Consider the following 26,053-nt stretch of genomic DNA (forward strand, 5'->3'; position numbering starts at 1 on the left):
GCACCCTGAATTCCAGCATTCTCACAGTAACGAACTGCCCCAAGTCTCAGTGGCTTATAAGAGCATTGATTTCTTGTTTGTGTTAGTGTGGCCACAGGCCAGCCACGGCTGAGCCCTAGGTGTGAAAAGCCAGGCTGAAGGGGTGTCCCCTGTCAGGTATGAAAGCCAGGGAGGGAACAGAAATCCAGCCTCCAAGCCTCACTAAGCTCGTGGCCTGATGTGTCAGCCCCACCTGCTCACATACCAAGGCCCCAAACATGGGAGGCGCCAGGTCAGTGAGGCCAGAGGATGTCAACCCCTCCCTCAGGGGCCCCAGCAAACCATGGGCAGTGTGGCTGTGGGCTGCATGACGGCCCTCTTCCAGGGAAGGGGGTGGCCACTGTGAGTGGAGATGCAATGACCTGATGACTGCTGAGAGCCAAGCAGTGCTCTAGCTCAGGGAGGAGCATCACCCAGCCTGTGAGCCCTGCCCTGGGCAGAGGCCCCTCAGGGAGCCTGGTGTCTGCAAGGGAGGCTGAAAACCATTGGATGGGGTCATGGCTCAGATCCCAGTAGGGGCTGAACTGTATCCCCCAAAATTTCATCCGCTGAAGTTCTAACCCCCAGGATCTCGGAATGCAACCTTATTTGAAAACAGGTTAACTGCAGATGCCGTCAGTAAGGATCAAGTGGTCCTAGAGTAGGGTGCGCGGGTCCCCACCTATCAGGACTGGTGTTCTTATAAAAAGGAGAAATTTGGACACACCCACCCAGAGACTGGGATGATGCACCTATATGCCAAGCAACACCCCAAATCACCAGCAAACCATGGGAAGCTGGAGAGAGGCCTGGAACAGGGTCTCCCCTAGAGACTTCCGAGGGAGCACAGTCCTGACACCTCAATTTGGAACTTCTGGCCTCCAGAGTTGTGAGACCAGAGACCTCTGCTGTTTAGGCTACTCAGGTGTGGTTCTTCATGATGGAAGCCCCACAAAACTAATATAGGCCCTGGTAAGTGCTAAGCTCTTGGTATGCATAGACATTTTTGTGTATGAAAAAAGGAGAGCAGTACATTTTTATTCTGGCCGAAATTGCTATATTTTTGTAGCATCGTTGATCTTAGTTCACTGTCATGGAATAGGCCTCAGGGGCACTCCTGGCCAGGCATTGCCCAGGGATCCAGCTTTGGGCTGTGAAGTTCTTGTGACCACGGCCCCTCCTACCCAGTGATGGCCCCTTGGACTTCTGCTATCCCTGCAGATCACTGCTGTGTCTGCGCCCGGGGCACAGGACTGTGAATTGCCATTCATTTCCACATCCTGTTGATGTTTCCCTACAATGTGGTCTTCAGTGTGGAGACTGTCATTCCATCTCTAAAGGTGCTAGGCACTGCCAGCCCCCAGCCCAGTCCCCCACCAGCGGACACCATGCAAGGGGGCTGGCCACGTCAGAGTCACATTCCCTGCCCGATATGGACCCTGCTGGTCACTGCTCACACCCGCCCTGTGACAGGATCATGATGATTTAACCCAGTGGAACTGGTGAGGCACAGAGAGGCTAAGGACCAAAGAGCCAGGCTGGGTGCAGTGGCTCACAACCAAATTCCCAGCACTTTGGGGGGCCAAGATGGGCAGATCGCTTGAGGTCAGGAGTTCATGACCAACCTGGCCAACATGGTAAAACTCCATCTCTACTAAAAATACAAAACAAATTAGCTGGGCATGGTGGGACTTGCTGTAATCCCAGCTATTTGGGAGGCTGAGGTGGGAGGATCACTTGAACCTGGGAGGCCGAGGTTGCAGTGAGCAGATATCTCACCACAGCACTCCAGCCTGGGCAACAGAGTGAGACTCCATCTCAAACAAACAAAAAAGAAACAAAGAGCCAGGTCACACGGACAATGAGAGGGTGGAGTTCCACTCCAAGGTGCATCTGCTGCTCCTGTGCTCTGCTGGGAGGGACACACCCCAGGTAAGAACCCTGCTTGTCTACAGCACTTCACCATTGCCTTTGTCCTGTTAATCCAGGGAAGCATTTAAATGCTTGATCTCTCCTACTGTGACTGGAGAGGCCGTGGGAGAGTGGATGCATGCTGGCTCTAGATGGCTCCAGGTGCTGCAGGTGCTTCCAGGTGGCCAGAAACTTCATCAGCACACAGAGGGGCTGCTGCTTTCCATAGAGTCAGTGTGCCAGAGCAGGAGGCGGGCACTGGGGCTTCTGGACTTCACCTCTTTACCAAGCTGCACACTGTAACGCTCCCTGATGTGCAGCTGAGGAAAGAGCTCCACCCGGTGGCTGTGACCGAGGCCCGAGCAGCAGCATCTTTTCCAGCCCTGGCCCTGGCCCCGGCCCCTGTGCTTGGATGCTGCGTGGGACATTCATTCACCCTCAGGGCTTAGCGCTCAGAACGCAAGAACCCTGTCCTTGAAGTTTGCATGCGCAGGCACCTCTGGTCCTTCCCAGGGTGGCTGGTGAGGGGCGTGCAGGAGGGAGATACTGCTTTGATGGAGGGTGGAGGGTCCCCTGAGTTGGCCCAAACTGCTCATGTCCCTCTGTCTGGCTTCTCTGAGGCCTTTCTTTGTGCCTTCCTTGAAGCAGTAGGCCGGTCCAGGCCCTGTTGTGAAAGACATTCCTAGTGAAACCAAATGTCATATCATGCTGCCAAGTCTGAGATTCAAATTCCTCCCCTCACTCCTCAGCATCTGTCCCCGGGCTCTCGGGAAGAAAAGTGGTTCAGGGATAGGTGATCCTGACGATGATCTCCTGGCATTAATATTTCTAATGCCAAGGTTTTGAAAAACATTTTTAAGTTTCTAAATATCTTCTGTAAAGCTAAGCCTGCGCTCAAGGGAAGTCATTACAATGACTTAGCAAAGAGGTGCTCAGGATTGTTTTTTTTTTAAATGTGTAAAGTCGATTTTTGTTTGGGAGAGGATCACGGGTGGAAAGGAGAGCTGAGAGCCTACTTCCTCCCTCCCAGCCATCACTGCCAGTCCTCAAGAGGCTTGGTCCCCTCCCCGGTGTCTGGAAGGCTCTTCCTGGAGGTTCCCAGACCTCTTGGCTCCGGTGATGGGAATGCCTGGCCTTCCTTGACTTTGGTCACAGAGCAGGAAGCCTTAGGGAGCACGCGGTTGTGTACCTTCACTTTTGCAGTGAAAAGTAACTGAGGACCAGAAAGATGACATGCAGCCAGTGTGGGGCTGAGTTCCGGAGCCTGGGGTTTGTCCTGGGGCCTCCTTTTCTCCAATGGGAAGAAAACCATCTTGGCTATGAGTCGGGGATCTGAGGCACAGGTGCTTGCAGAAAGCTGTTGACCTTCCTTCTTTGGGTTTTCCACACCTAACGAGGGGAGACGTGACATTTGTCAGGTGCGGCTCAGGCATGAAGCTAAGCAGGACAGCTCAGAGTGTTCAGATCATGTACCTGAGAGCATGTCCCCGGGCTGTACCAGCAGTGCATCTGTGAGGTCCAATACCCGAACCACACATGGCTATTAATTCAAATTACATGGAGTTCAAAGTCCGGTCCCTTGGTCACGGTAATCACATTTCAGAGCCACACAGGTGGTACTGGATGGCACTGTCATGGCAGAGCCTTCCAGTGACCGAGCCACTCTGGAGCTGCCCCTATGCCAGCCTCCCCTGGAATCTGTTAGCAATGCTGATTCTCAGGCCCAGCCCAGACCTGATAGATCAGACTCTCTGGCAAGGCGGGGGGGAACTGCCACCCCGTCTCCACAGCTCTCCCAGGATTTGGATGCAGCTCGAGTTTGAGGACCACTCTCTGAGTCATCTGGAGAGCATGCTGATAACTCAGTTTCATTTCTGTGGCCAGATCAAGTAGTTTCATTTCTCTCCCTGTTTGTTGGTGACGGAGCAGGGGAGGGAGTGGTTCACACACCACATAAAAGTGAAGTGGAGGAAAGGGAAGAGACGATTTCTCCATCCTGGACGTGCAGCGGTAAGAACGGGGCCAGTGCAGGGAGGGCTGCTTTGTGTCTGATGCACAGCAGATGCGCGTTTAAAAAATATTTCCCTAGTGACATGACATCTGCTTGGTGAACGTGGCATGTGCTGGGAGTCAGGAGCCGTAAAGATAAGATTCTGATGCTGCCTCTGGTGTGAGGCTCAGAAAGAGCCCATGTTGCCTCCAGCCGCCAGTAGCCCTGTGCACAGAGAGACTCTGGAGGGGAAGTGGCTGGCCCTGGGGACAGGGTGGCCTCCATCCTGATCTGGCTAAAAGTTGGGTGAACACAAAAGGGTGGTTTTTAGGACAGCTTTGCTCAGCGTTCTACAAAGTCTGGGGGTTAAATAAGGAGCATTGTGCCCCAAAAGCTGTCTCGGAGGGCTTCAAGTGTTCCTTCTTTTGTGGTATTTGTGATGCTCTGATGTGACCTTGGTGACGGTCATATGCTGGGAAATTGGCTGTCATGGGGCAGGGCGGGGTGGGGCGGGGGGTGGTGCCTGATTTCTAGCCTTTGCAGATTCTCTTCTGTTCTCATGGTGTGAATGTTCCCACCGTGGCCAGTTCCCAGCCAGTGGGGGCCAACTCCAGCACTCTGGACCACTGCACCCTGGATCGCCTGCACTCTGGGGGCTGAAGTCCATTTTATAATTGATACAGAGTGGAAAGGAGACATGGTGGTATCAATGATGCCTTTTTTTTTTTTTTTTTTGAGACAAGGTCTCGCTCTGTTCCCCAGGCTGGAGTGCAGTGGTGCGATCATGGCTCACTGCAGTCTCAAGCTCCCGGACTCAAAGGATCCTCCCACCTCAGCCTCCCAAATAGCTGGGACTACAGGTGTGCACCACCACACCTGGTTCATTTTATTTTATTTTTTATTTTTGTAGAGACAAGGGCTCTCTATGTTGCCCAGGCTGGTCTCAAACTCGCTTGCTCAAGAAGTCCTTACGCCTCAACCTCCCAAAGCACTAGGATTATAGGCGTGAACCACCCCATTCAGCTTTGATGACACCTTTTGAACACTGTTCTTTCTTATTTTGTGTTTAGAATGTTGTCTGCAGCAGTTTAAAAAGATCAGCGTTCCAAGCTATCTTTCCTCGCACCCTCTCCTCCTTTTACTCTGCTCTACTTCCCACCCCCATCCTACCCTCTGAAGCACTTTTGACTCCCTTTGGATGTGCAATTTTTTTTCTTTCTTTTTTTCTTTTTCTTTTTCTTTTTCTTTTTTGAGACAGGGTCTTCCTGCTCTGTTTCCCAGGCTGGAGTGCAATGGTACTGTAGCAGGACGAGCCGCAGACAAAACTCCTCAGACAGGATTAAAGAAGGAAGAGGTTTTTTATTCGGCCGTGAGCGTCGGCAGACTCGCATATTAAGAGCCGAACTCCCTGAAAAAGAAATACTTGGCCTTTTTAAAGGCTTACAACTTTAAGGGGTCCACATGAAAGGGTCGTGATAAATCGAGCAAGCATGGGAAACGTGACTGGGGGCTACATGCATCAGCTACAGAACAAAAAGTTTTACAATGCTTTTTTAATATAGTGTCTGGAATCTACAGATAACACAAGTAGTTTAGGTAAGGGGTTGATGTTATTATTACTACTTTTTTTTTAACTCCTAGGGCCAGGTGGTGGTGTCAAGGTTGTCGGCTATTTATCTTACTTTTGTTTCTTTCTCTCTTTCCTCCTGTCTTGTGAACTAGGCAAGGTGGGGGGAGGAGGGCAGCAGGAGTAGTAGTGGTCTCCTTCCTTATCCCCCGCTTTGAGAATTTTCACTGATGAGTGGGAGTTCTACTTTTGTTTTTACTTTTTGAGTCTCTTTGCAAGACAGAGTGATAGTGTTTTATGTAATACACTCATGCTGAGGTTTTCTGATGAACCATGATAGCTACAAAACCTTTTATCATTTGAAGGAGCAAGTGTAATACACAGGGGAACAGCAAGCAAGTTTCTATTACTAGTAATATATTTATAATGAGGGTTTTAAATTTTTTTAGCTGGAAACTATTTTCTAAATGAAGACCTAGGATCAAACCTGTGTTAAACCCGTGCAGTGCTAATTTTTTTTTTTTTTACACTTAGTCTTTCTTTCTCTTTTGCTCTTTCCCAGTTTTGTTCCTTGGTTACAGTTAACATACACCTTGGTGGCCACTTTTATAGACTAGGTGGCATTCATACCTGCAGCTTCTGCTTGATGTTACCTTGGACTTGCTTTACAAATGAAGTATTCACTATATACTGATTTTCAGCAGCCTCAGGGTTAAATGGGGTGTAAAACCAGAATGCTTTATAGAAGCTCTTTTAAAACTGACTTAGGCTTTTGTCAGCTCCTTGAAGCATTCCCGAAATCTTTTCTTATATTACTTGCTTTTTTCTACCAACTCTTAGCTTCTGCAGAAGTGCTTCTCAGTACCTCTGCGAACACTGAAGCTGAGTTGCATTCTCTGGGTGTTTTTTTCCCTTTTTCCTAGAGTTTAACAGGCTCTTTTCTTTATATAATTCTCCATGCACTTGGAGGGTTAAACAGGCATTATACCGAGAGTCAGTGTAAATGTTTACAGTCCTACCTTCACTGAGTTCTAAGGCCCGAATTAAAGCAATGAGCTCAGCTTAACGACAGATGTCCGCATACTCTGCACATCTCTCTCCTTGTGGGTTGATGAAGTTGTTCCCGCCCATGTATAGCTCCTGGTCTACTGATGCCCAAGGCTGGTCCTGGAGGTCAGGTCTGCTGGAGTAAACTTGAGTCCAACACCTCTACACAGTCATGCTCGACAGGGCTTTAGCTGCCGGGAGCAAGGTGGCGGGTTCAGGGTGTTTCCAGTTTAGTAGATCAGTTGTTGAAAAGGGCTGATAGATGAAAGTCTGTTGCCCCCATGGATGTAGGCCTGGTCATTATAATAGACAGGTCCTTGTGTCTCCCTGAGAGGCATTTGCATAGCTGGAGCAAGACCAGATCTGAGACGGCCCACTTGGCTATCCTGACTTCCTTCCTTGGCCTCTTGAGGCTCCGATCCTCCCCTTCGAGGGGAGACCTAGGGCGTGTTAGCTCCTGAATCTCATTTCTGAGGGGGTTGTTGGCCTCAGTAAAGCGGGGTAGGCTAGGACATATGGAGAAAGAATTTCTATTATCTCTGGCAGCTCCTGTGAAACTGGCTTCTCTTACTGTTTCTGGGACTCCCTTTTTTAACTCTGTGTCTGCTGGCGAAGCTGCTCTTGCTTTTACTTTTGGCTTTTTTTGCAATAAGCTGTTAAACAGGGCTAAATTTATGCTGGTTTTGTCTATATTGTATTTAACCGTGAGTCAATATAAAGGAATTGATCTAGGTACACTGGCTGTCCTCCGACCCGTCACCACCTTAAATACATGGCCAATTGTTCTCTGTCTATAGTTCCTTTGGTGGGCCATCCAACACCAAAAGAGGGCAGTTCTAATTCACACAGAGATCTTAACCTCTAAGGGGTTAACTTAACTCTATAATCTCCTGCAAAACCTTTCTTAAGGTTCTGTAATATGCATTTTAATAGAGTAAGTTTTGATGATTTGATGACTTTCCTTTTTTCTTTTTGAAATGTTTTAACAGAGTTCCTAGCGGAGTGGGCTTACTTTGTGTCTGACCTATTTTTCTCTTGAGACAAAACAACATTCACACTACAAGAAGGAAAGGGTAAAAGATCACTCACTCATCTAATTTACACTAAATCAGAATCAAAACTAAAACCAAAGTGGTGTTAGAGGCACACCTATTTGTCAAGCAATTTAAGCCAAGTCAAAAGCAGAACCAAAACCAAAGTGCCAATAAAGGCATGCCTGTTTATCAAGCAATTCAAGTCAAAAACAAAACTAAACCAAAATATCAAGCAATTAATTCAAGTCAAGTCAAAAAAAAAAACCAAAATGCTGGTACAGGCACGCCGTGGGTGATCAGGCCACGCTTCCACTCAAATGGAGTGGGTGAGCAGTCTTACCAAGTTTCAGATGTCCGGACTTAAAGCGCCAGCTCCTTCCCGGTGTTCAGCCCCTGTGTGGATCCTCCGCGGGTGTCTGCTGTGCACTGCTCTGACGAGGCGTTCCACCGGGGCAAATGCCTACCCAGGAGTGCTCTCAGGATCCGCATCACTCAAGCTGGCCAGAGTCTCAGCCTCCCAAGGCCAAGGCCAAGGCTAAGGGAGGACAGGACAATTGTCTCTCTCATTCTTGAACAAGAGAGAGCTCCTGGATTCACCAGGAGAGCAAATTTGACTAGCTTGGACTTCTGCAAGGTAATTTGTTGTGATTGCATATTCACAAGACTAATACAATCTTAACATAATTTATTTATATTAAGGAGATTAAATAAATCCATGGGTATGTTCTTGAGTGAAATTTTATTTAAAAAAAAAAACGGAGACCTTTTCCATGGGATCATATTTTCTTTTGACACTCCTGGGAGGCAGGCAGGACCATGTTAAGTGGCTGTTTTGCAGTGAATGATTCTATGGGGAAACCCGAATAAGATGGTAATGTTGTAGGAAAGTGTCTGATGCAGATCCTGTCAATGACTAAAACTGGAAGACGCAAAGCAGCCTGCTAGTGTGGGAGCTGCAATAAACCAAATCCCTCTTTTTATTCTCAATCAGAAGGAGGGACTTTCCAAGCTTGATCCTCTAAGAAAAACGGATCCCCTCCTATTTTCTTACCAATTTTCAATTTATCCAGAATGCATACTTCTCAGTCTTCAGACTCCTGGCCTGGTCATCCCTTGAAAATATTTGGCAGCTCCCTGGTTTAACAGTTGCCTCGAAGTTGACAGCAACTCCAAATCTTGCGGCTCAGCAGTACAGAGTCATTCGTTCCACAAAGAGCTGACCATTCCAGCTCACCTGACCTCGCCTCTCCTCTGGGCCCACCGCATCTTATCAAGGCCTTGCTCTCCTTCCTTGGATCCGTCACCCCCCACCTGGCCCTCGGTAGCTCCTTCCTGGATTCTGGCCTCACCTTGTTCCTCATCTTTGTCTTAACTCTTAACTTGGGTGTCCCCTGCACCCTGACAGCCACGTCGTCTTCTCCCTTCTCTTCTCTCACCAGCTGTCTTCTTGGTTTTTCAGTTCCTCTCTCTCAAGACCTGCACTTTCTCTTCAAGTCAGAGTCCATGGCGCCCATGGTCTGCATTTGTACCAGGCTCCGGAAGCTCCCACGTGGGGACCGAGCCCTGGAGAGGAAACCACAGTGCAGTGGCTGCTGAAAGCAGAGGCCTGCATCCCCAAAGCCTCCTAAGCCCCCCACTTCCATTCTCTCCTGCCTGTGTGCATAGGCCGAGTCCCGCCTGTCCGTGTGTCACCTGGCTCTTCTGTGTCTTCTCCGTGAGCTTGCAGGGGCACCCAGCTAGCCCACAGGCTCCCGAGACAGTCCACTCGTGCAGACACACTGTAGCCATTTCTAAAGATTGCGTAGGGGAGACAGATGGTTCACCAGGCACACACCACACAACCTGAAACCTACATTCCTTATTCTACAGGCCTGTGTCAGAAAATCCTCCCTAAACTGCAATGGGGAGGGGGACTGAGGCACTTCTCATCCCCTACTTGTCACCCCACTGCTCACTCCTGCCTCCGACCTTCACACATGGTCACTCCTGCAACTTTTCACCCCTTTATTTTGCAGAGCAATCTGTGTCCAGCTCCTGTCCTCTCAAACTTAATAATCAGCTCATGATATGCTTAGCAAGACCTGCCCTTCATGGAAATAAGGGTGAGGGTGGCGACAGTTTTAAACATGTTTTAAAAAGAACATGAGATGAAGAATATTGGACTTCAGTATTGGACTTATTGAAGAATATTGGACTTCACAAAAGGACCCTCCTTTCCCTTGTTCTTTCTTCCCATGGAGAGGAAGAAGTTGAGGCTGACTTATCACCTCCCATCAGTACTCACTTTTGTTCCTGACTTCGTCACCAAAGGCAGCTGGCTCCAGCTCTCAGCCTTTGAAGGATATTGTGACTGGGGATTCAGAGTCCCAGGCTCCCTCCCACACAGACAGGTGGAGTGAGGCCACCTGAGATCTCAGCTGCTAGGGTGGGTGCCAGCAGGCACACTGAGCTGCTGGGTCCTGGCCAGGCCCTCCTATACCCCCTGAGAAAGTCTCCACAGGCCTGGGAGCTGTTTGTGCCATCTCTCAGTGATCCCATAAAATTGCTGCCTAGCCCTTCTGGTTTCACAGATTTCACATCAGAAAACTTTTTATGAACCCAGGGCTAGTTCTGAAAACAGGAAGTGCTTTCAGCCCCCGTGGGAGGAGGGGGGTGCAGGAGGCCTGTGGAGCTGGACCTCTGGGAGCCAGGCTGGAGAACAGGGGCTGAAGGCTGAGTGGCCGCGGGGCCATTCACACAACCATGGTCTTTCCTGCGAGTGAGTGGGGGCCCTGGGTGGGGCTGCTGAGCCCAGGAACAGCTGGCTCTGTTGGAAGATTCGCCCGTCTGAGGCTGCGGGGGGAGGATGCAAGACAGGGCAGAAGCTCATTAGGAAAGGTTGAGACAGAGGGTCTGAGTGAAGATTCCGCTGCAGAGGGAGCAGTCCAGGTCAGCACAGAGTGACATGTGGGGATGAGGCTGGCCAGGGCATGGGGCAGGTTTTTGAGCCCAACAGTGTAAGCAGTCTCTGTCCCAAGGGAGGAAAGCTGCTGAGAGCTGCTGGGCCAGCAGATGGGAGTGTGGGGCTGGCCTCAGGGCTTCTGGAAGGGGTATTCCCGAGAAGTGAGGTGCTGCTCTGGGACTGTGGTGCCCCAGGGGCCTTCCCTGCAGGGCACTCTCAGCAGCCACCTTTGGTAGAAGCCAGGATCACCCTGCATGGGGGATGATGCTGCACCTAGCACGGAGCCTTGTAGTCAGTCACTCTCCTCTCTCCACAACTGCAAGTACCTCCCTGCCTGCCACCCCCACCCCACCCCCGCCCCCGCCGTGGCTGTGCATCTAGCAGGGGACAGTACCATCAGCAAAGTCTGGGAACTTCCAGGGAGCCCGCATCCCCCTCAGCCTGCCTTTAGCCGGAAAATATTCCAAGCTCTGCTCTCTAATTTGGAAAGCCAATGATTGTATTTGGAGATTGTGTTGCTAGACTCGACAAGGGTAACAAAGCAACAGGAAGTGTTCCCCAGAGCTCGGGTGCCGACTTGCGTGGCTCAAAGCTGGGTGGTCGTCCATCCCACTGTGGCAGGTGGATAAAGGTTCTTTTCCTGGACTATATCATTCCAGCCAGAGCAAGGGATAAGCCTGTGATAGTCGTGAGTCAGGAACCACTACCAAGGTCAAAGCCCCTCAAGTTAATTGTTGGAACCTGCGGCTCTAACTCTTCCAGCAAAGCTACTTCTGTGAAAGCTGTGAAGAGCAGATGAAATGGGACAGGAGAGGAGCTGAATCCTGCAATTGTATCACTAGGAGCCCCCAAAGTACGATGATGGTCCTCAGGCCAGCATGGGGGTACATTGGCACCATGTAAGGAAAGGGGCCCTCACATGGCACAGTTGGGATGGGGCAGTGTGGGGATGTTCAGAGATAAAAGTTTCCTGTGAGCTCTGTTTCAGCAAACAGTGATGACCACTTTGGCAACTTCACAATCTTGCCTTCCTGCACGTGGACATTTTTCTTCATGCATGTACCTCTTGCAAATGGTTCCATTGTTTGTATAATTGTATTTCGTGAGTGGTGAAGAGTTGGAAGCAAAAATCATGACTGTTCATGAGAAATGTAAGTCTGTGGTAATACTGCCTTTAGTGAAATCAAGAGCAGATCTAAAGAGATGTGAAAAGCATCAGGATGGTCATATAGGAGGCAGGATCGTTCCCCCAGACGCCGGCCATGCCGGTTGTGTTTTATGGTAGGAGTGATTATGGCAGCCTATGTGTGTGTGGGCATAAGAATACTTATTTTATGGATCTTAAGGTAACTATGTGTTGGAATTATGTGTTGGAAAATATATGGCATGGAATTCAGTAAGGGAATGCCCATGGTTTGTGTGGTTCCTGGAGTTAGAAATGGGTGGCAGATCCAGCAAGAGGCAAGATTTCCAAACAGACTGCTGAGTCATTCTTAGGGTGGGTTAGGAGAAAATGTGCTTTGGTCTAAAGGAGGGAGGAAGAAGTCAAGAACAAGTAAATTATAAAACGTGGTTGCAGGATTGAAATCTGATCCTGAAAAAGAGAGAACAGCCATGAATATAATGTTTAAAAATGCACACAAAGAAAGCCACTGTGGTGGAAGTCACAAGAAGTTCAATCATTATCTGGTCTCATCATCGGGAGTGGAAGCTGCCCACTCCCAAAGCCGTCTGCTTGGTCCACAGCTCTTAGTTTTTGCATCTGGAGGTTTTGTGGTTAGTCCTGGTTTGAGGTCATTGGAGCCGTCCCGTTGGTCTGGGTTTGTTGACTGTTTCTACTGACTCGTGAGCACTTGGGTCCACACCTTGGATCTTGACCGCCCTGGCATTTGTTCGGAGGACCTGAAATGGCTCCTTCCAAAGAGGTCTGAAGAGTTTTTGCCTTGAGGTCTCTTCCAGTGGACCCAGACCAAGCTGGAGGTCAGAAAAAGTTTGGCTGGCATTTCCTCTGACTGCCATTTCCTTTGGGCACAAGACTTCATGTGTGAGGCTAATCCTTGACAATGCTTTACTGTGTACATGAAATGGAGCAGAGCCAGGCCTTGCTGAAGTTACTCCTGGTCATGTACAGCATCCCGTTATGATCTCATGGGGTGCCGGACTAAGCACTCAGAGATGGTCATGCCAATAGCCTATTATATCCTCGACCTAGGAGTTAAGGAGTAATCTTCTGCTTACAGATAGAGGCGAAGACTGCATGGCCAATAAAGCTGGTGGCAAAACTCAAGGCCCAGAGAGATGGAGGGCTTTTTATAGTTAGGGAATTTCAGTTTCGTTTTGTGATTGATTTTGTATTTTGTGAACACCGAGGGTGATTCAGACATAGTGAAGTGTCTGTGTTGGAAGAAGGACCCTCCGGGACAGTAATTCCACAATCTTTTGACAGGAAGATAGGTATTATCCATGCTGAGAACAGAAAGTCTAGCAAGAGGTAGACTTGCAATCATGAACCCATGGCCCTGAATCCTGTCTCACCTTCACAGTCTTGCCTGGGTTATATTGGTTGCAGATGAGATATGACTCTACCACTTCCTAGGCCAATTCCAGAAAATTTCCTGACCAATATGCATTGCATGTAACATTTAATTTACCTTTTCCATGATGCAAACAATTATGGAGTAATTTAGCTAGGAAGGCTTATGGCACTCACGGGCAGGTGACCTGAGATGACCAGATTCCACCTTTATCGAGAAAGCATTTTTGAGATTGCCAACATTACTTGCCAGAAGTTTGCATTGATTATTATGAGTCAATTATAAATGGATCCAATTTTTTTTCTGAAAGTTTGATGAGTAGATATCAATTACTACTTTAGAACTATAATATAGTATTTAAAGCTACTTTTTAACATGAAGTCAATAAGGACATTGCCCTTGACTTGTGGGATGGCTTCTCAACTAAAAGCTTCTACTTTAGTATCTGGTACCTCCTCTGGATACTGGGTAGCTTCTAATAAGTTACTGATCCCTTACTTTGATGTGGACAATCACATGCTTCCATAGCATCCCCAAATCATAAGCAGCTCCAAATGCCCATCTCATCTATTCTCGGTATAAATGTTTATTTTTTTATCTCTTAAAATAATGTGACTTGGAATCAGGACTACAGCTTATCCACTGGGTTATATCTCACATTAGGAGATAGAACATTTTGATGGGTGAATGACAGTTTCCTATACAATAAATGCTTTTGCCATTTTTATTGTTTTTTCCTCCACAGCCTTTATTAAGCTCCTACTGTATGCCAGGTACTTTGAGCTGCAGGTACAGCTATGAAAAAAACAGGTAAAAATCCCTGCCTCCCTGGGGGCCTTATTGCAGCTGGAGAGAGACGAAATAGGCAGAATCCATCAGGAAAGGTATCGTGCAGATGTTGGGAATGCAACTTTTGACTATTGCCTCCCCCATCAGATCCTCAGCTCTACAAATGGTGGCAATGTCTCCCGGCTGAGTATCTAGAGCCCAGCACACAGCAGGCACTCAGTGAATGTTTACAGAGTGGAGGAAGACTTACACTGACTCAGGAACTGTGGCTCAGAGAGGGCAAGGGACCCAACCAGGGGAGCCATGGAGCTTAGGCAGATAAATTGGGTGTGGCAAGAGGGGTGTCTGCCAGGCCCAGGAGCCCTGGCTGTCACCAATGCACGATGTGACTTTGGGTGAGCCACACCCTCTCTGTGCCTTGTTGGCAGTGGTGGGAGTGGTCATTAGGATGACAGTGTCCTGGAAGCTGAAGCCCATACGGGCCATGGCCTTCCAGGCTCCAAGCAGCCTGAGGCCCTTTGGAATTCTGCGGCTTCCCCTCTAGCTGCTCTGGCCACAGATCTTCCTGCTCTCCCCAGCTCCCCTCTGCCCCTCAACCCCACAGCCGGCCATTAGCTGACTTGTTGACCAGGACTTCAAAGCATCCAGAATCCAGTCGGCTCTCACCACCCCCACTGCCATTGTTTCCCAAAGGGTGTTATCCCTAGGCTTGTCTTTTAGCACCCCCCGGGAGAAAAGAGGACTTTAAAGACAGAAAGAGAGCTAGGCACCAAACCTCAAGCAGGCCTTGCTTTCCCAGACTCTCGAACTTAAAAAAAAAAAAAAAAAAAAACAGACAGAGACAGGCAGGCATCCTCCCAGCCGGGCCTCGGTGGCTGTTCCGCAGCCACTCCTCAACACCAGGCAGGAGCCAGCCCTGGGACAGGCTCTACACACTCACTAAGCACCACCTCCTGCACAGCCCAGTCCCTGCTCTCAGCTTGAGCAGGCCCAGCAGCCCTGCCCTCCCAAGAAAGGGGGTGGTGAGAAGCTTAGCATCCCCTCCGGAGAGACCAGCGCCACACATGACAGTGTTGGTACCAGCACCCAGTCTTTGAGCCACAAGTGTCTGGCACGCTGCTGAGCCTTTATATAAGTAATTGTATGGAACCCTCCCACATCCTCAGGAGGAATGGTCAGCCCCGTTTTCTAGATGTGGAAACTGACACCCAGAGAGATTTCAGCACATGCTCCGGGTCCCATGCACAGCCCTTGTGCTGGACAGCCCCAACCCTGCTTTCTAATTCTTTATCCTAAATCCAGGTTGCAGGCCTTGTCTTAGGGAGATGGTGCTGTACCCTGCCTGTGGAGGACAGTATGCCTCGGTCTAGCCCCGCCCTGCCCCTCGCTGGGTGGAGCCTCCTTAGAGGCTCGTGCATGGCTTTGGGATTCCGGGCAGTAGGAGTCAGGTCTGGGCTGCTGAGCAGGGACGGGGAAGGCCCCGACAGCAGACCCCACGAGGATGACTGGGCTCCATCCTATGTGCACCTTGCAATGAGCCACATGGAAGCACATCCATCTGAGAGGTGGGAGAAGGAGGGAGCTGTCTGCAGGTCCCTCCGGGTTGGGGGTTCCCCCGGGGCTAGCTTCCCACTCCTCCAGGCTGCCATGCTGAAAGCCAGCGGGTGTCTCAGGTAGCGGATGTGGCAGGTTGCTGGAGGGAGAAACTCTGGAAGCATGAGATCCAGTAGTACAGAGCCTGAGTCCTGTGGCCTGGCCCAACTGTCCCAAAGCCCCAGGACTCTGACCATGTGTAAACCTTATCTCTTCTTCATGCCCTCCCTGATCCAGGGTTGTGTCCTTTATTGTACTTGGTCTCCTTATCCTCAAGGATGCCCATCACGCCACTCTCCAGCTCAGAACCCTCCAAAGGCCTCCCTCACACCCACGTGCAATGCAAGGCCTCTGCCCACATCTTGCAAGCTTTGGTCCTCCCTCTTTTTCCCCAGTCACACTGACCATCTTCCTATTCACTGAGTTCATTCCGACCTCAGGGCCTTTGCACGTGCATTTCCTTTGTTGGGGAGACTGGTCCCCAGTTCCTCCAAGCCTTGCTCCTCTGCCCATTCCCAGCACACCCTCCAGTGGGCACCCAAGTTACCCTCACCCCAGAATCTCAAACCTACCACCTGTCTTTCTCCAGACACTCCATCATCACCTGGAGTCCCTTGTTGGTTGGTGTATTTGTTTTGGCATTTCCCTGCTAGGATGGTGTGCCTGGAGTGAGGGCTTGGTCTGACTTGGTCACCATGATATTCACGTGGTGGAAAGTGCCTGGCACATTCAGACTCGTACCTTTGTATGAGTCTGCTCAGGCTGCCATGGCAAAAGACCACAGACGCAGTGGCTTAGACAACACGCATTGGTTCTCTCACAGCCCTGGAGGCTGGATGTCCCAGATCAAGGTGTCGTGTCGGCAGAGCTGGTTCCTTCTGGAGGCCCCGGGGGAATCTGTGCTCTCCTTCCAGCTCCTGGTGGCTATGGCAGAGGCCTTGGCATTCCCTGGCCTGGGCTGCAGCCCTGCAATCTCTGCCTCTGTCTTCACAGGTTCTTCTCCCTGTGTAGAGGTCTCTGTGTCCCAAATCTCCCTCCGCCTGTCTCTGATAAGGACACCTATGATGAGATTTAGGGCCCATTCTAAATCCAGGATGATCTCATCTCAAAATCTTCACCTTAATTATATCTGCAAAGAGTCTTTTTCCAAAAAAAGTCATGTTCCCGGGTTCCAGTTGAACATAAATTTTGGGGGGACTGTGGGGACACCATTCAGCCTCCTGGATCCACCTTACTACTAGAGGAAAGGGGGATACAGTGCGAGCCAGAGTGTGGGGGGCTCCTTCCCGGAGCACAGGCCCAGTTCTGAGTCCTGGCTTAGACGTCACTGGCCCTCCCAGATGTCAGTTTCTTGACCCTGAAAAACCAGATAAGGGCCAAATACATAGACTTGTCGTGCAACTTAAATGTATGTCTCAGCACGATGCTGCCCTCATCTGAGTGCAGGCCACAGCCTGAGAACTGGGGCTGAACACCTGCTTCTCCCACACTCCCCCAGTGCCTGGCCAAGCCTGGGTGTGAGGCCAGGTCTGGATTCCAGCAGGCCCAGGAGGTGTTGCCTGTCATCTCTGCACACCTAATGGTTCTCTTGCCTGGTCCTGGCCACAGGGGCCTGATGCCATAGATGGCACAGACCATCAGAGGTGACAAAGGAGACTGGGTGTGGTGGCTCACTGCTGTATTTCCAGCACTTTGGGATGCTGAGGCGGACAGATTGCTTGAACTCAGGAGTTTGAGACCAGCCTGAGTAACATGGCAAAAGCCCATCTCTATAAAAAATACAAAAATCAATCAATCAATCGATCAATAAATAAAAGTTGTTGGGCATGGTGGTGCATGCCTCTAGTCCCAACTACTTGGTAAGTTGAGGCAGGGGGATTGTTTGAGTCCAGGGAGGTTGAGGCTGCAGTGAGCCCTGATGGCACCACTATAGTCCCCACTGGGTGACAGAGTGAGACCCTGTCTCGAAAACAACAACGACAACGACAACAACAAGTAACAAAGGAACATTGAGACTCTCTACTGGGAATGTGGAGTCCACTGCCCCCTGTTCCCCAAGCCCGGGCCGGTAGAAATCCACTTGTGCTCTCTGGTTGCCAAGAGCCCCTTCGGCAGACAGGGGACCTGCACCGGACCCCTGGTCTCTGCATCTGTGTGTAGAGGGTAGGTTGTAGGGTGGGGTGAGGAGGGGTTGGCAAAAGTGCCACCTTGGGGAGGACTTCTGGTGACCTGTGGGCCGCTTTCCCTCTTGTGTCTTTGCAGAGCTTGTCAGGAAGATTGGAGGTGCCAAGTAGCAGAGAAAGCATCCCCCAGCTCTGACGGGGAGACAGCACATGTCTAAGGCCCACAAGTCTTGGCCCCACCGGAGAAAAAATCAGTTTTCTTCCCAACGCTCCCTGAAAAAAGAAATGAATTTCTTCCAGCAACAGCCACCGCCATTCGGCACAGTGCCACCACAAATGACGTTTCCCCCAAACTGGCAGGGGGTAGAGAAGGACCCTGCTTTCCTCACCAAGGACTTCAACTTGCTCACTTTGAACAATCAGCCACTACCAGGAAACACGAGCCAACCAAGGGCAAAGGTAAGCCCAGTGGAGGGACGTTTGGAAAGGGTGCATTCTGGCTGCTGGTGCAGAGGGCTGTCATGTAAGCCCACCACGATAATAGAACCAGCCAGTCTGCTCCTCCAGCACAGCTGGTGTCTCCAGCTCTCCTGGTCATGTCCATCAAGTACCAGGAATGTACACAGACTCTCCTGCAGCAATGGGCTGCTGTGACGTGGGTCTGGGGGCTTCTGTGTGTGGGGGACCCCTTCCTGGAGCTTTTCTTCCAGCTTCCCCTGCAGCCATCACATTGCCACCCTACCCACTTGCCACCCTTCCCAGCTCTGCAGTGCCCCGGTCCAGAACCTCTTCTTCCTCTGACTGGAGCCTCTGCCTCTTGGAACGTCTTCCTGGCTCAGGGTTCCCAGCCCTTTCCCGGCAGGCACACCCTGCACACCTGCAGCCAAATCCTCCCAGCATCTGCCCCAGTGAGGCCTCAATAGGAACAGAACAGAAGGGCCCCTGCATGCAGCGGCACCCCTGCATGCAGCGGCACCCCTGCATCCACCTTCTCACCTCCTGTCTGCAACTCCACCTAACATCACAGCTGCACAAACTCTGCCACACATCCCCATGACACCAGGGACCCTACCAGGGATCAAGGCAGTGGCATCTGTTCTGCCTTCTCCAGGGGCCCGAGAACAACCTGCACAACCAGTACGAGCAGAAGGTGCGCCCCTACATTGACCTCATTGACTCCCTGCGGGCTCTGGGTGTGGAACAGGACCTGGCCCTGCCAGCCATCGCCGTCATTGGGGACCAGAGCTCGGGCAAGAGCTCCGTGCTGGAGGCATTGTCAGGAGTTGCCCTTCCCAGAGGCAGCGGTAAGTTCCAATGGACCACCTTCCCTCCGCAGCAAGCAGCGCCGCCTGTGAGCCACAAAGCTTCCCCAGGCACCAAGAGGTTTCAGAGACAGGCTGCTGGGAGACACAGCCTCTGGAAGAGACATGCCTCTGGGAGAGACAGGAAACTGGGAGAGACAGGCCGCTAGGAGAGACAGGAAACTGGGAGAGACAGGCCACTGGGAGGGCCCTAGGAGGGCAGCCTCTCAGGCTTGGCGGCAGGGGGCCGGATTCCCCATACATGTTTAAATAGCTCTCACTGCCTGTGTGTCAATTAGGTCCAGGGACCTTGCCTCTTCTTCCTACTGGTCTTTGTAAGAATGTAGAAACGTTTCTTTGATAGGGTTAAATTGATGCTTTGGGTGACAGGTGAAGTCTTCTTAAAGAATTCTCTCAATGTTTTGAAAATCTATTGTTTAGGATCGTGATCTAAGACACCTTTTCCTCGGACAAAAATTTTTAAATCTGTGTACAGTGAAGAAGCTGTTGTACATTTATAATTTAATAAAATAATTATAAAGGATAATTATAAAGGCACTACCCTCAGAGTGGGTACTGGAGAGTGTTTAGAAAGGAGTTTTTACAATGGGATAAGCAGGGCGTGGGGAAGCCAGCAAGAAGGGGGTGGGACAGGAAGGGGAGCAGCTTCCAGAACCCGAGAAGGAGCAGTGTGCAGGGGCCCTGGCAGGTGCGGCGGCAGCAGAGAGCACCCAGCTCCTTCGCCTCCCTGGCTCCGCTCTCCTGCCGCTGCTGCTTACTTCTTAACCCAGCCAGAACCCTGGGGCAGGCGGGAGGCATCTGCCGGTTTCTCCAGGGCTGCCCAGAGCAAGGTGGGGCTGCTGGAGGGCTGCCCGGATCCTGCACACCCCTCTGCAGCCGCAGTGAGCCTGGGAGAGTGCCCCTCCCCTGGCCTCCCTGCTGCCACCTGCAGCCTGGTCCTTTACCCAGCGTGTCCCGTAAGATGCCCATCAGCCTGGGCACAAGGCAGGAGAGAGTAAGGGTGTGGGACGGCCAGTCCTCCTCCGTGCTCTTGGTTCAGCATTTGGGGCAGCGAGACTCCAGAGTGGAGAGTCTGAATGCCAGACGGCAAGCATAGGCCCCTGGGCGAGTCCCCTACTTGGAAGATGGGACAATACCTCCCTATAGGCACGGGACAAAGGACACGGGTTCTCAGGGCTTCACGGCAGGAGCGTGAGGGCCCCCACCCCAAGGAACTCAGCACCGCTCCCACCTTTCCTGGCTTCAGCGGCATCGGAGGATCCTGCCTCAAAGGGCACTGTCAGGATTCCCCTTGCCCCTCCTTCAGGATGTCCGGCTTCTCCTCCAGGCTCTCACCACCTTCTTCCCACTCCTTGAGAAGGGTTCCATGGCTCCTGGATGGGTCTCACTGCTCCACATTCCTGCTGTCCCCCACCCCCCACCCTAACCAGGGCTGCCCACTGGGACAATTACAGAGCCTGGGGCAGACACCCGACATGCTGACTCCAGTTGCAGGAAGACGGAGAGCCTGGACATGTGCCAGAGCCCCAGCGTTCGCCTCCATCACTTCCAGGGCAGTGTGGTGGGGGCTGCAGCTGTGGTGGGGACTGTGGCTACAGCCGTTTGCTCATGTCCATCAGAGCTCAGGGTGCTTAGTCTGGTAGCGAACACTTCCCAAGGACAGTAGCACCTCCCGGGGACCTGTGCCCCTTTGCACCTGCTCAATCCGGAACCCCTCACCTACTACCAGGCCCCAGGGAGAGTCAGAAAGCTCAGACGAGGACTTTGAGGACAGCAGGGCAGGTCCTGGGAGCAAAGGGCCCAGTGCCACTTCTTTTAAAGGAAACTGAGGATGTTTGGGGAATCTCTCGCTCAGGAATCGTAACCAGGTGTCCGCTGGTGCTAAAATTGAAAAAGCAGCCCTACAAGGCGTGGGCCGGAAGGATCAGCTACCAGAACACCGAGATAGAGCTGCAGGACCCTGGCCAGGTGGAGAAGGAGATACACAAAGGTGGGCCCACGTCATTCCAAGGTTCAGATCTGACAGCTGCTCCTCTCACTTCCTCGATTCCTTCTCTTCCTCAAATCACCCCCACAGTGACCACTTACCTCCTAGCTCCATGTGCTCCCACATGGGGTTGCCCCCATTGCTGTCACCTCCACCATCCCTCCAGGTCCTTGTCCAGGTCCCCGCTCATCGAGCCATCCCATGCTGAGGACCCTCTGGTGGCTTCCCTTAGCAGCCTGCAGCCCACGTGGCTGACCTTGCCCGTCCTCTCCTTCCCCAGCCCAGGCTTTCTCCACTCCACAGGATACTCGCCCTCTCTTCCTTCCAGGCTTCTCCTCTTCACCTGCCCAATCCCTACTCGCTCTTTGGCTCTCAGGTCACCTGCGCCCCCTTTGGAAGTGCCGCTGCAGGACCCCTGGTCCCACCCCAGCTGTCACAACCATGGCTTGTCTTCCTGAAGCTCAGCTCTAACCCTGGCCAGCCACCTTGTGGCCACCTTTCCTCCCAGCACCCCCTCCAAACGCAGACCCCGCTCACCCAGCTGTGGGACAAGTTTCCCAATGCTTGTTCTTGGCCATGGCTGATCAAAAAAATGCTCAGTTGCTCCTGCAGTCCACAGCCTTGTACCCCGATGGGCCCTGGTGGTTATGTCCCTTGGAGCGCACAGCCCTGCCTGCCCCAGGCACTGGAGCCTCTCACTCTCCCTAAAGGCTTCTCCCCTATCCTACTTGCACGGCCCATCCTGGACTCAGCCAGGATAGATGGAAAAACAACCCTGAATGTACTAAGACTCCCTGCAGTGAGGAATTAAGTCCGAGGAAGGCCTTTTGCACTACTGGATAGCAAACTCAGTGCCTGAGCGGGAGCCCTTTAGATGACCCCATGGGCTCAGCCCTTTCCCAGAGAACCCCTGTCTGCCTGGATCAAATGACTTTCTGGAGGGCTCCCTTCCCAAATAGAGAAGTCTTCACCCCAATTTCACCCATAGCCCAGAACATCATGGCCGGGAATGGCCTGGGCATCAGCCATGAGCTCATCAGCCTGGAGATCACCTCCCCTGAGGTTCCAGACCTGACCATCATTGACCTTCCCGGCATCGCCAGGGTGGCTGTGGGCAACCAGCCCCGGGACATCGGACTGCAGGTGAGCCCTTCTGGAATTTGGGATTGAGCTCAGCTGAAGTGGGGGAAGGGTCAGAGGTCTCCAGGGTCCTGGTGCACCTTCTGGAGCCTTTACACTGAGGGATGAGGATGGAGTCTCAGGTAAGACCCGCCTAGGTGGGGGCCTCATGCCCAGGTTCTGACTCAGGCTTGACAAGTCACAGAAAAAAGAGAGGTGGACTCTGGGGGACTGGCAGGCATATGGGACAGTGCATACCCTGCCCAGTCATTCAGGACTGTGAGCCCAGTGTGACCAGCTGTGCTGATAGTCAAAAGAGGGCAGAAATTTGGATTTTTACATGAAATCTGTCCATTTTGCCAATATTTTAAAAAATGAATGTTACATAAGTCAGAACGTGGACTGTGGTCCTGGTCGGGGCAGGAGAGGCACAGGGGAGAGGGAAGGCGACCACGCAACAAGGACACATGTCAGCCAACAGCAGGGCTGTGGCTTCTCTGCCAACAACCTACCCATCTAAACATAAGGCCAGGCACGGTGACACATGCCTGTAATCCCAACACTTTGGGAGGCCAAGGCAGGAGGATCACTTGAGGCCAGAAGTTCTAGACCAGCCTGGGCAACATAGTAAGAGCCTGTCTCTGCAAAATATAAACACAATTACCCAGGTGTGGTGGTGCATGCCTGGGGTTCCAGCTACCTGGGAGGCTGAGGTGCTAGGATCACCCGAGCCCAGGAAGTCAAGGCTGCAGTGAGCCATGGTTGTGCCACTGTACGCCAGCCTCAGTGACAGAGAGAGACTCTATCTCAAAAATAAATAAATAAATAAATAAACCTGAGGTTGCCTGAAAACATAGTCCTGGCTCAAGTACCTGAACCAAATGTGGTCCAGGAAGACTTGTGCACACCCTGTTTGGGTTAGGCCAGTCCCTAGACCAGCCCTGTCATGCTTTGGCAAGCCAGCTCATGTGAAAATGAAGGAGACAGAGTGGACGCCAGGGCAGGAGAAGGCTGGGGAGATGAGGCCCTCCTCTACTAGAACTGAGGCCACTTTCCTGGCTTCTTCCATTTTGTGGGAGACACTGGCAGTGTTGAGAACCCAACCACAACCAAATTAAGGGGTGGCAGCCCCAAGAGCCTCCTGGATGGAGTCTTCACTAGCACTGCTGTTTGGGGCAAAATCTTGGTTAATGATCTTCCTCAACATCCAAATCACCATTCTCTGTCTCTCTAAGAGCAGGGAAATTAGCTCATATCCCTTGCTGAGTTAAGTGATGAATTCCCTATTTCTTAGCCCTCCTAGGAGGGTGGCTGATTCATCCATCAAGTTATGGGAATTCCTAGAAACTGCAAAAGATCCTTGGGTGGTGATATGGTTTGCCTCTGTGTCCCCACCCAAATCTCATCTCAAATTGTAATCCCCACGAGTCAAGGGAGGGACCAGGTGGGAGGTGATAGGATCATGGGGGCATTTTCCCCCATGCCATTCTTGTGACTGAGGGAGTTCTCATGAGAGCTGATGGCTTTAAAGTGTGGCATTTCCTTGTTCTCGCACACATTCCCTCCTGCCACCTTGTGAAGAAGGTGCCTGCTCCCCTTTTGCCCTCCCCCATGATTGTAAGTTTCCTGAGGCCTCCTAGCTGTGCTTCCTGTTAAGCCTGTGGAACTGCGAGTCAGTTAAACCTCCTTCCTTTATAATTACTTAGTCTCAGGTATTGTTCTTTATAGCAGTGTGAGAATGGACTAATACAGGTGGGGTCGGGACACACAGCTTCTTCCTGCCACTCCGTCCTCTGCTCTCCTCTATGGAGGATACACGTGATTTGGTCTGAGACAGTTTGATCTCAAACAATTTCATCAAAAGCAAGTTGGTTGAGATGGCAAAATTTTTCCATTTTTCTAAACATTGGGGGAAAAATGTGTGCAGTGTCTCTAAGCTGTTCATTTATGTTTCAGATTTCTAAAAGGCTTTGTTTCTCTACATTCTTTTACTTCTAATTATCAGTTCATAATTACAGCCATGTGCCCTATGGGACTGGTTAGTCCCTAACAGTAAGTTATGATGCACGTCGTATCGGTTACCAAGCCTTGACCTGGTGACCAAAAAGAATTCTATCTGAAAAGGTGGCAGTATATGAAAACACTGCCAAGTGAACAAGAGAAGTGTTTTATAAAAATTAATTAGGTCCCGGCCGGGCGCGGTGGCTCAAGCCTGTAATCCCAGCACTTTGGGAGGCCGAGGCGGGCGGATCACAAGGTCAGGAGATCGAGACCACAGTGAAACCCCATCTCTACTAAAAATACAAAAAATTAGCCGGGCGCGGTGGCGGGCGCCTGTAGTCCCAGCTACTCAGGAGGCTGAGGCAGGAGAATGGCGGGAACCCGGGAGGCGGAGCTTGCAGTGAGCCGAGATCGCGCCACTGCACTCCAGCCTGGGCAACAGCGTGAGACTCCGTCTCAAAAAAAAAAAAAAAAAATTAATTAGGTCCCAGCTACTTGAGAGGCTGAGGCTTGAACCTGGGAGGCAGAGGTTGCAGTAAGCCAAGATCATGCCACTGGACTCTAGCCTGGGCCAGAGAGTCTCTGTCTCAAAAAAAAAAAAAAAAAAAAAAATTAAAAACACTAATTAGGAATAAAATGTCCTACCTTAAGTTTGTTTCTTTAATTCTTGCTTAAATCATTACAAAGGGAAGGGATTTTGTTATTGAAACTGTCAAGATAGAACAGGAGGAATAAATGTTATTTTATGCCCCATCCCTGTTAACTCCCTGTTATAATGGAGTATATAAACCTGTAAGTGGCGTTCTGTGAGTGTGAGTGTGAGTGTGTGTATGTGTGTGTCTCCTTCCCTATCTCACTGTGTTATCATCCATGTGTTTACTGGAATAGCACTTCTAATTTCTTTCAAGAATTTTTCCTTTGTACTCAACACTTAGCTAATGGGTTGGCACAAGAGGCTTAGCTTTTCGCCTTAACATGCCTTCCTCACTAAACTTCATCATTTCTAGCTTTTGATTTAAAGTAAGAGTCATGCAACTTTTCCTTTTAGTTGAAGGAAAGCCACTGATGGTTTCGCTGTATCCCCACCCAAATCTCATCTTGAATTGTAGCTCCCATAACCCCACGTGTTGTGGGAGGGACCTGGTGGGAGGTAATTGAATCATGGGGGCAGGTCTTTCCCGTACTGTTCTCGTACTAATGAATACGTCTCATGACATCTAATGGTTTTATGAAGGGCACACGCTCTCTGGCCTGCTGCTATGTAAGATGTGCCTTTGCTCCTCCCTTCCATCATGCTTCTGAGGCCTCCCCAGTCATGTGGAACCATGAGTTCATTCGACCTCTTTTTCTGTATAAATTTCGCTGTCTCTGATATGACTTTATGAGCAGTGTGAGAACAGACTAATGCAGCCACTCTACTTAGAGGCCACTATAGAGCTATTAATTGGCCTAATTTCAATATTGTGGTGCCTCAGGGAATAGAGAGAGGGAGAGAGATTGGGGAGCCGTCATAACACAGGCAACATTTATTAAGTTCTCTACCTTATATGGTCTGGTCCATAGCACCCCAAAACAATTATAATAAAAACATCCAAAATCGATGATCACACATCACCATAACAGGTAGAATAATAATGAAAAAGTTGGAAATAGCACAAAAATTACCAGACACAGAGGCAGAAAGTGAATATATGCTATTGAGAAAAGTGGCACCAATAGGCTTGGTCAACTCCCACAAACCTTTGATTTGTTAAAAAAAAAAAAAAAAAAAAAAAAAAAAAAGGCTGGTCACAGTGGCTCACTGTGCCTGTAATCCCAGCACTTTGAGAGGCCGAGGCACATAGATCACCTGAGGTCGGGAGTTTGTGCCTGTAATCCCAGGAGGCTGCGGTAGGAGAATTACTCGAACCTGGGAGGCAGAGCTTGCAGTGAGCTGAGATCACACCACTGCAATACAGCCTGGGCGACAGAGTGAGACTCCATCTCAAAAATAAATAAATAAATAAATAAACAAATAAATAAAATCAGCAAAGCACAAGAAAAGAAGGTTTGCCCGTGCACAGTCCCTCTACATCTG

At 50.7% G+C, this 26,053-nt stretch overlaps 1 protein-coding gene across 2 annotated transcripts in view; it reads left to right on the forward strand.

Annotated features, from left to right (window-relative positions):
• The first annotated feature begins 3,833 nt into the window (after nt 1-3,833).
• Nucleotides 3,834-26,053, forward strand: part of LOC105472607 (MX dynamin like GTPase 2) — a 44,291-nt gene continuing 22,071 nt past the window's right edge. Inside the window, exons 1-5 of one of the 2 annotated variants that reach the window (XM_011726000.2) lie at nt 3,834-3,939; nt 17,687-18,006; nt 18,659-18,851; nt 20,725-20,859; nt 21,845-21,999. In XM_011726000.2, the coding sequence (XP_011724302.2) occupies nt 17,758-18,006; nt 18,659-18,851; nt 20,725-20,859; nt 21,845-21,999 (732 nt within the window). In that variant the 5' untranslated portion in view covers nt 3,834-3,939; nt 17,687-17,757. Of the gene's footprint in view, nt 3,940-10,220; nt 10,326-17,686; nt 18,007-18,658; nt 18,852-20,724; nt 20,860-21,844; nt 22,000-26,053 lie in introns of those variants that run through there. The other variant, XM_011726001.3, reaches the window with a different exon arrangement.

The sequence above is a fragment of the Macaca nemestrina genome, chromosome 4, assembly GCF_043159975.1.
Source record: "Macaca nemestrina isolate mMacNem1 chromosome 4, mMacNem.hap1, whole genome shotgun sequence".
NCBI classification, from domain to species: Eukaryota; Metazoa; Chordata; class Mammalia; order Primates; family Cercopithecidae; genus Macaca; species Macaca nemestrina.